A 10855-nucleotide genomic window follows, 5' to 3' on the forward strand; every position below is an offset into this window, starting at 1 on the left:
GCTTTGCGTGAAATTCATAACAAACAAACAATTAGTTATAAGACTTTATAAATCGATTATTCTCCTAATAATTATTACTTTGCATGGCTACGAAGTTATAGTAGGTGAAGGGGATGGAGGAGTGGGGTTCAACTGTAAGCTCTAGATACACGTATTTAAGATTATTTATACTTTAAAACAAGTTGTAAGCTATATTTTAATCTTGTAATTTGTTTCTTAGCTAAAGGGAAGTGCGGGTCATTGGTGATGAGTTATCCAGAGACCTCGTGAAATATCTACAACAAGGCTTACATTATAAATACGAGATGAGGGTAGAGTTAGTTTGAAGAAGATAGAGACTTATTTCAAGATAGTAAAGCAAATCAGCCAGTGTGTTAGATATCACAACTACTTTTGGAAGAGTTTTGCCGTTTTGCAGAATTTGTAGTGAATAACGGAGGGACTTTTACATTTTGTTGAAGAAGTTGGAATAGAAACGACCTTTGCTTTCCAGATAATAATAAAAACTTCTTATTTTAGCCAACGTTTCACCATTGAGGCTTCATCATTACTAGTAATTATTCTACTACTAGCCCTGATGAAGTTGTAATGGAGAAACGTTGACTGAAATAAACATGTTTTTTAATTATTATGTGGAGAGTGGAGGTAGGTTTTCTAACGTTTTGTGCAAGTATGTTGAATTAATTTTTATATATGTCCTAGTATTGTTAAGAGAAATTTAAACGTCGCTTGTAACGTAGTCCTACGACAATTTCCGACAGTGTACAAGTGTTCAAACTTGTAAAAACGTTAAAGCAGGAAATACACTAATTTGTGATTGCTGCATAAACTGGAATTTAAAGTATTTTTACCAGATAATATATAACATCCTGCAACGAAAGAACAACGTTACACCAATGACTATAATATCTTATAAATTTTGAATTAGGACGAGTATTACATTTTATTTTAGAAAAATTGAGGGGCTTCAGTTCCCTTTCCCATATCTAGCTAAGCCTCATAGATTTGTGTGATCGACGTCAAAAATATATTATGTAGATAAATATTGAAACAGGTGTATTCACTGAAACTGTTGTTTTACATTGTTGTTAAATTCACAGTTCACTTAACGATAATAAAATATATAAATATTTCTTCGACTTCATGTTCCACATTTAGCGTAGCCTACTTTCACTGATAGGCCTAATTTTATTAATAAACATAAGGTCAATATTCACAGCATTGAACTAAGTTACTGGCTGACGCTCACAGTAACTGACTAAATCATGTATTAACATAATCAATAATTAGCTTAACCCGCTTTTTATATGGCTCAAATTGCTTCCTGAACTTTGGAGAAAATCACATATATTAAGGCTACTCCTATCATGGCATGCTAAACTTGTTTTAGGCTAAACAACAATACAAATGTCTTGAAATGTTTAATTTAAAAGAGAGAGAGAGGGGCTATAGCAATATTGTCACTGTCAAGATACATTATTTAAAATCAAACTTGAACAAGCTACCACTAATCTTTCTTCAGTGAGATACACGTAAAATAATATTAATTAATCAATAAAAGTATAACGACTAAAGATGTTTAAAAGAAAATACAATAAATACTGTATGTATTACAAAATATTTTAAGAGGAAAAGTTTTGTTTCAAAATTTCGTGAAAAGCTAAAAATGGTTATCTGCGCATAGCTGTCCCCAATCTTAAGCTGATTGACTAGAGGGAAAGAAGAAAGTTAATACCCACTGCCAACTAATAGATTACTGTTATCTGACCGAATAATAAGAGTCAATCATCATTCTTATAACATACTCACGGCCACAAAATGTGAATTTAGTTTTAGGACAACAGAACGTGAACCACGAATCCTCAGATTCTCAGTCAAAGCTTGCTGAAGATTGGGCCAAGCAATGAGATAAAAAATAATATTTAAATCGGAAAAATGGTGCCAGTCCTAAAGTTTGATGACTTTCTGTATTATTTCAAATCAGTGAAAAAGAAATGTTTGGTTACTTTTAGTTTCTGCCTCTTTCGAGATCAGTGACTAACCAGAGAAAGGATGAAATCAATTATCTTAGCACCCTCCAAAATTTCGTTTTAACTTGTAAAACATCACGTGAAACATAAAAATAATTTCGCTATTTTCAGTACCATGATCTTTTTGTAAAAATCGGGAAAAGAAAGGTTTGTCTTCAAACAGCTGCCAAGTTGTATCTCTTTTATTATAAGCCTTGTTTTCTCTAAATATATCACTGCACTGATGAAGCGTATATTTGGAGTTGAATCAGTGTATTTTATAGATGCAAAAAATTTATAATACGAAACATCCTAACCATTTGAATTCTAAAACTTCATTCAGGTTATATTTTTATTGTTGTGTGGCTTCTTTGTCTTTTATTTTATATTCTGAATATTTTAACTATATAATTTACGTATTTTGTAACATATGTTGCACAGCATATATTTGACGACCGCTTTTTTTTAATTATAATTGTAGTAAACTCCTTACCGGTATATCAGCTTATTCTTACTTATCAAACAATCATTTGATTTATGTAATTTATGCTAAATATATTAGTATATTTAAAAACTGGCATGGAATCAAATGAATAAATATATCGTGATAAAAACCCCATTAGACTACAGAATTTTTTGTGGTTGTTTTTCACAGTACAGTAGGCAGTACTTGACGATTTCATAAAATTAAGATTAGTTATATTACATTAGGATTTGTGTATTTGTTTCTGAAATTTGTGCAAAGATACACCAGGGTTATCTGAGCTAAGCGCCACTAATTTTCAACATAAAAGTAGCTAGTCAACAGCATTCACTGCTTAAGGTACTTAAATAGCACATACATGGCCCCAAAGTGCGGAGTGCGATTTTGTGGCAACTGGACTCGAGCCATAATAGCTTGACTTCATAGCCCCGCCCTGCCTGTTACATTAGAAAAAATAAATAAATGCTCTTTCCCCATGAACACAAGTGCTATGGTTTTCATAACCAGCGTCAACGTAAGGGATCGATGTAAATATTGTTACGTCTCCGTTTGTTAATTAACTTTCCGTAACTTCGTTCCGACGAAACTTTAGCGACACAAGTCCTTACTTGATAAAACTGGTTTATTCTTTCTGAATATAACTTTACGATACACTTATTTTCAACAGTCGCTCTATAACAAACGTATATATATTATTTAGGTTTGACCAAATTCAATTACAGAAAATTACGTCGAGTAATAATTGAAATACGATTAAACTAGAAAATAGTGTTCCATTCACTTGTGTTTCATGTATCCAGTAACAATACTTTTATTATTTTTTTAAATCTAGCTCTGACTGAACTCTAGTTAATATATGTGAAAAAAATGAGTAGAAAGCCATTTATTAACCTTTTCTCAACATCTAAATACGCGTTTGGGTGGATGAATAAGTTAAAATCCTTTCATTAATGTTCATCGTTTCCTGACCTTGTGCAGATGTATTTTTATGATTTTATTAGAAGCTTCTTTGGTGGAGGGCAATGATCCTTCTTCAATTTTATCTGTCGATTATTAACCAATCAGATGTTTACTTAAGAGTATAGTGGGTTGGTAATATTATTCTAGAACAATTTTGAATATACAAATCAGGAAGTCACGTGACAACCACAGCCGATATCAATTCGCAGTGAAATGGCATGTATCATAAACTCAGAGGTACATTTTGACATTGTTTTCGGTAAGTAGATAGTGTGATTTCATCGAATATTGATCGCTTTTGGGAAGAGTATGTAAAAGCCCCTTTCCGATGTAAAATATTTACGCATTCAGATCAACATTTTGGTTCAGATTGGGAATTCAGAATCTCCAAGATGGGGATCTCCACTGTACTTAATAGCATTTGAAAAAAAAATAAACTTTTGGAACCAAGACAATCTAGGAAGAGACCTGCAACAAATCATACCTCAGCCATAGTAAGCAAAGTACGGTATTTTGTAACAGGTGAGAATGCCCGAGTACAAATGTCAGTGGTAAAGGTTGTGCACGTGCCCCAGGTAACAGTACACAGCATAATCAAGAAGGATGTCTGTCTGAAAATGAGACCATCAGGTTATGGGTGTACCACGATAAGGCTTCTAGTCATACCTCAACAGCTGAGGTTTGAAACGGGAATTAATGGTATTCCATACAAAGTCACGTCGGTCAAATCGTCTGAAGCAGTGCTTACGGATTTCTATGCGCTTGGACTGTTGAAACCTCTCTACTTGTATACTAAAATGGAGTATGAACAGCCTTCAGAGAGGAGTGTTATACTTTGGACATGACAGTTTACGACAGAGCCTTTTCTAACGGAAACTACAACGCAGGGCTGTTGTCGGATAGAGCTTGACCTAACGTGATGACATGGAATGTAACAATATGGTGAAGTCCAAAATCGTTTTAATATAACGTACTCAACCCCTCTTTGTATGAAGCAGCTTTAATGTTCGACGTTGATTAAGTCAAATTAAACTTATGTTTAGCAGATTGGAGCTAGGTGTGTCCTAGCACGTTTATACAATTTTGAGAAATACGTTTTGTATTTACTGTTTATTTCATTTTCTTTTTAGATCCATTCATCTCGAAACCAAACTTATGAAATATTTTGGCATCGTTTAAGTGTTACGTTTAATTTACAAAGTTAATTAGGAAACAGCTGGACAATATATGTTACCATGTTTTAATGTAAATATTTGCTTCTTTAGCCTAGCAGATTTATTTTGCACCATGATTTTTTAATACAGTCTAACTACACTAGCTGTTGAAATTTTGGTATTCAAACAATTAGGAAATTTTTACCTGACTACTGTATCTGGCAAAACTGAAAAAGTGAATGTGAATAGAACGAAATTTAACCAAACATAATGAAAGAAAAACACAACAAAAATGTCTCTCGTTTCTCTATAAAGCGTCGAAACAGTTTCAAGTATAATTCTTGGTGAGAAAAAGTGCAACACTTGTGTTTGTTTATGTGTTATGAATTTCGTACAAAGCTACACGAGTGCTATCTGTGATAGCCGTCCCTAATTTAGCAGTGTAAGAATAGAGGGAAGGCAGCTAGTCATCACCACCCACCGCCAACTCTTGGACTACTCTTTTACCAACGAATAGTGGATTGACCGTCACATTATAACGCCCCCACGGCTGAAAGGGCGAGCATGTTTGGTGGAGGGGGATTCGAACCCGCGACACTAGCCACCTGGCCATGCCGAGCCAGGCAACACTTGTGATTAAGCTAGTCTTTGGAGGGAAGTTCTGAGAAGGACTATTGTGGTGGTAGTGGCCAGGATTCGATTTTGGGTCTTCTTGATATATACAGTGAAGCTATCAATTCATCTAACATGTCTAGCAGATGATTCTTGGTAAATAATGCATTATAGCCAGTAAATTGATGTATTTAATGGTAAATATTTATTAAATTTCAAGCCAATCTTTCGGCTGGTTATAAACCTGAAATATGTTTTTGATAATTTTGTTGTAGTTTAAGTAGCAGTTTAAAAAACTTTGACGTTTTAAAGAAATTTGTTTGTTTGAAGTTAAACACAATTCTACACAATGAGCTACAGTAGCAGTTTAAAAAACTTTGACGTTTTAAAGAAATTTGTTTGTTTGAAGTTAAACACAATTCTACACAATGAGCTATCTGTGCTCTGCTCACTACGGGTATCGAAATCCGGTTTCTCGCGTTGTAAGTCCGCAGACATACCGCAGGGCCACTGGGGGCGTTTTAAAGAAATGTTGATTAAAATTAGGACAATATGCATATCTCGTGATTTTGTTGAAATGCTCTTTTTAATGACTGACGGGAGGCGGCCTTGGCCAACTTAACTTTGATGTAAGTCCCAATTTTCTGATGACTGACGGGAGGCGGCCTAGGCCAACTTAATTTTGATTCTAGTCCCAATTATCTGTCAGAAAAACACATATCACATCAGTTGGAGTTCGAAAACATCCCATTTCCTTTTGTTTTTTTCTATCTTTGCGAGTGTGTAAAATAGCTTGTACTTCAAAACAAACAAGCTGCAACATAGCAATAGAACAAATTTTATTAGAACAAAAGTTATTATATTACAAAATCATTTTATATATATATTGAAATCCCATTTCTCAACTATATTGATAAATTATTTCATATTTTCTCGGACACTGATGTACTCCTACATTTCAAATTCGAGTTGTTATTAACTTTAAATAAAAATATAGGTTGTAGAATCAAAAGGAAATAGAATTTTACAAGTTTTTCTATTCGAACAGCAGTGGATACAGATAGCAGATCCACAGATGACTGGACTAAATTCATCATCTTACTGAGTAAATTATAACTATAGACTTCTGTTGAAGATTCAGAAAAGCATTAAGTAGTTTCCTGATTGAAGATAATTAAACACAGCTTCTGAATTATCATAAATTATTAAACTAAGCCTCGAATTTGTACAATAACCATCTTGATGCTAAGATAATATTCTAAGTATTCGGTAAAGTACTTTCAGAATACGTCCACACTTTAAGAGACATCATGGAAACAAGAAAGCTATTCAAAAAGACACAATGCCACAAAATGGCTTTGAATGCTTCTGAGTATAATTTCAATATCGGTTAAATTTTCTAACACTGTAAATATATAAATGTATATTAGAATTCATTATATATATATATATATATCGAATAACAATTTCTTAGAATAGTACAATATACCGTTTTTATTGTACTGGAAATATGTGATTAGAATAATTTATATTTTCTTTAGACTATGATTATTTTAAATACTAAATTAACATCACAAGTAATACTGATGTTAAAAGTGGTTTCAGCCTCTCGCAAATTATTTGTAAGTTAGTTTATATCATATATTTTGTAAAGTTATAAAGAATAAAGTTGTCTTATAAAATTGTCTCAAAATAAGATGTTTTGTCTCCTTTCTTATTCAATTTTAGGTATCTCAAATGAGACCAGAAAAGTGACATTTAAATATATATATATATACATATATAATCAGCCAGCTCAACAAACTGCTACAAGAAATATTAAAATGTAATTAAAGATAAAAACAATGTAGATAGTGAGAAAATAAACAATACGTATAAGCTGCGTATTAGAAAGCGTTAATTTTTCAGAATAAAAATATGAGTTTTGTTTCAAAATAGTACTAATCATGCTTTAATACGAGTATTTCCAAAAGGCCTTCCTTACTTTGAGTGCAGTATAGGACTCCTATGTAAAAATCACATACCATCTATGAACAAAATAATGAAACACCTTAAATTTTGGATCAAGGCATGTTTGCGTCATTCGTCAACCATATTTTACAAAAAAAACTTATTAATACTTACTTTATATTTAAACCTAACACTTCTTCGTAATGTTATTTACTTAATTTTTGTTTTCATGTGTGACTAGAGATGTGCTGATTTTTTTTCTATTATTATTATGACTTTCATATAGAATCCGGAAATCAATTAACGTTTTGAGCTTCATAAAGCACTTATCAATCTGAAAACAGATCTGGAGAGAGAAAAAGTGACACTTTGAACTTTATAAATAATCTGCTAAGATAATAAATGATCAGGAGAGAGAAAGTGACACTCTGATCTTCGCAAAGAATCTAATTATCTAAAACATATCTAGTAGTAGAAAGTGACACTCTGAGTTTCAAAAAGAAATTTTCAGTATTAAAATGGATCTGGAGAAAGAAAATGACGCACTGAGATAAACTTAAAGACAAAGTATCTGCCAACATAACTGGAGCGAAAATGACACCTTGGGATCAAGAACGCTTAAACTTATTATGATAAATCTAAAATAATGATTTTACACCTTAGTTTTATACTGATAACCTTTTTTTATTCGAATCTTAAAATATTGAAATATAAATATTGTTTACACTTATACATTGAAGCAGATTTTTCAGTCGTATTATATATATATATATATAACCTCTCTGAGTTGTGAGAAAGAAGCAGCAAATTTTAAAATATAATCTAGAAAAATCCCCCATTTCAAACATAAAGAACGTGTGTAGGCTGAAATGATAGTATTGATACAATAAAATAATTTTCATGTTATTATTATGCAAATTTAGTAATACGAAACTTGGTTTATTTTCAGTCTTGAAATATTATATCAGATATTTTCCCAGGGAGGTCGCTGTTTTATTTAAACTAATTTCATAATTGTATTCTTAGGTTAACAAATATAACACTTGGTAATCATATTCCGAAGCGCTAAGGCGCCCCAGTCAAGACAGTAGAGGTTCTTTCTTCACATCAAATTAAGATTTAAGTTGGGAAATTAAAAAATTTCCTAAAAAGTGAAGTAAGTATATGCATGTTCCGTTATTCCACTCCTGAGAGTGAAAAGAGAAGTCTATTGAGCCTAATTCACGTGGACGACGCTGCTGATAAAATTACTTGTCTTAGCTGGAACACGTACGATGCCAGTGACCACCACAGTTTTCTAGCCAGCCTAGACCACTTGAAAAGAACTCGAAGGAACCCACACAATATTAGTAGACGGAAAAGAAACCCTAAGTAGTATACCCTATAGAAAGAAAAACGAGTCGACTACTGATACAAACGTAAAAATTGTCATTTAACAACATGATTATAGATTGTTGTATTTATCAACAGAACATATTAGCTGTTTTTAATAGAAATTATATATTAAACTGAATTAATTATGATTTCACGACCATAAATCAGAGTAATGTAGGATATTCCTAGCTATTGGTATTTACAGATATTAACAGTTGTAATGTTACTTCAGTGATTCTAACAGTTATGAAAATCAATACTTGAACAATAATGGATGTCATTAGGTCTCTGTAACTGTAGTGTTAAGGATATTTTTATTACTGGGTATACTTGGAATCTTTACTTACCTCCTGAGTTTTTTTCTTGCTGCTGGAAGAGTCGAGTCATCTTCTTTTAATACATATCTTCTCACTCCCAGAACGTAGTTTTCCATATACTCGTGCATATCAATTTTACGAATATCAAGGTCAAATATCTACGTAAAAGTACGAACCGTTAAAATCTCCAAAACAAAAAAAAATTAAAGACTATAGTTTTTAAATAGAAAATAAAGATTAGGAATAAATTCTCACATTTTCATTGCTACGTCGTTCATGATTATTTTTGTCATAAAAACTAATTAAATAATGAAACAAACGAGTTTACTGCTGTCTGGCAACACGCGCTACCTCTAATGACCAGTTTGATAAAATATAGCCTAAAAATATAAATTATATAAAAAAATCAGATGACTACAATTAAAACAATTAATACAATTTAGTATGAAAGATTACCCTTTCAAAATATCTGATAATCTAACACTGCTGTTCTATATTTTTGAAACTTAATAAAAATTGTTATTAGAAAATTAATTTTCGAATAGTTTCTGATTCTTTGGTTATAGTTAATATAAAACAACCAAGTGTTTGCCTATTCAAACCACACAGTACATTTGTGATCACATCGTTAAAAACATTGTTTTGGTACAGACAAATATCACTAAAACGATACACACAGATAACAGTTATAAATCTACATTAGACACAGAAAGAGAAGCTACATTTATTTAGGCATATTTTTGAGTTAATAACCGCCAGGGCCCGGCATGGCCAGGTGGTTAAGGCACTCGACTCGCGGGTTCGAATCCCTGTCACACCAAACATGCTCGCCCTTTCAGCCGTGGGGGCGTTATAATGTGACGATCAATCCCACTATTCGTTGGTAAAAGAGTAGCCCAAGAGTTGGCGGTGGGTGGTGATGATTAGCTGCCTTCCCTCTAGTCTTACACTCCTAAATTAGGGACGGCTAGCGCAGATAGCCCTCGTGTAGCTTTGCGCGAAATTCAAAAAACAAACAAACAAAAAACAAACAATAACCGCCATGAATTCAGGGTTTATTTAAACGTGCAGTAGACCCATACTTGTGCAGTACTAAAATTTATAATAAAAACTCCAATGTCATATAAAGAAACAAGAAGCCAATGCATGACCATGATACTGAAAAGCAAAAGTACCTTTATTTATTGTTTATATGACAAGAAGTATATTTTTAATTTTACATATGCTGATTAGAACTTTGTTTTAAAATTTTTGTCAAATACTAAGATGGTTAAAACTTAAAACACTGTGTTTATATGACAAGAAATATATTTTTAGTCTTACATATGTTGAATAGTACTTTAGTTTACATTTTTTGTCAAATACTACAATACTACATGAGCTTACATAGTAAAGGATGGTTAAAAGATTTAAAACACTCGTAAATGCAAAACTATGCTGAATTGTACTTTAATCTACATTTTATGTCAAACACTACATAGTAAAAGATGGCTAAAACAGTAAAACTTTCATAAATTCAAGATTTGCAAATAATGCCAAGTTGTTTCTAGCATATTGTTGCGTCAGCGAGGTCACGTGACTAGTGTCACGCCACCTATTTTCTAGAAATATCTTGTTCCTTCGTGAATGCCCTAGCATTTACTAGATATATGTTTGTCTGGTATATATATATAAGACGCTCACAACGTGACGGGAAAATGTGTGTAGGTAGTGAGTAATTGAACTGCAGTCAGAAAGTATTGTTGAAGTTAACGTTCGTTGTTAATATATATATATTACTTCTCTTGTTTCGAATGAATTGTATGTTATTCAAATGGTTTATGGCTTTTCTAATTGTGAATATATTTGACAAAGAAACCCGAATATCTTTTTGAAACCTCTGAAAGAAAAACTTCAGCTTCCCTAGGGAGACTGGAATGAAATGATAAACAAATGTTTCATTTCTTCAGCGAAGCTTCCTAGGTTGGTAAATCAAAGAGTATAGAATACACGTTG

The 10855-nt window shown here is 32.4% G+C and overlaps 1 protein-coding gene across 1 annotated transcript in view; it reads right to left on the reverse strand.

Annotated features, from left to right (window-relative positions):
- Positions 1–7441: 7441 nt before the first annotated feature.
- Positions 7442–10855, reverse strand: part of LOC106458809 (fatty acyl-CoA reductase 1-like) — a 42628-nt gene continuing 39214 nt past the window's right edge. The window contains exons 13-14 of the mRNA XM_022385155.1: positions 8891–9018; positions 7442–8550 (exon numbers count right to left, since the gene is read on the reverse strand). Of these exons, the coding sequence (XP_022240863.1) occupies positions 8391–8550; positions 8891–9018 (288 nt within the window). The 3' untranslated portion in view covers positions 7442–8390. The remainder of the gene's footprint in view (positions 8551–8890; positions 9019–10855) is intronic.

This window comes from Limulus polyphemus, unplaced genomic scaffold, assembly GCF_000517525.1.
Source record: "Limulus polyphemus unplaced genomic scaffold, Limulus_polyphemus-2.1.2 Scaffold519, whole genome shotgun sequence".
Classification (NCBI taxonomy): Eukaryota; Metazoa; Arthropoda; class Merostomata; order Xiphosura; family Limulidae; genus Limulus; species Limulus polyphemus.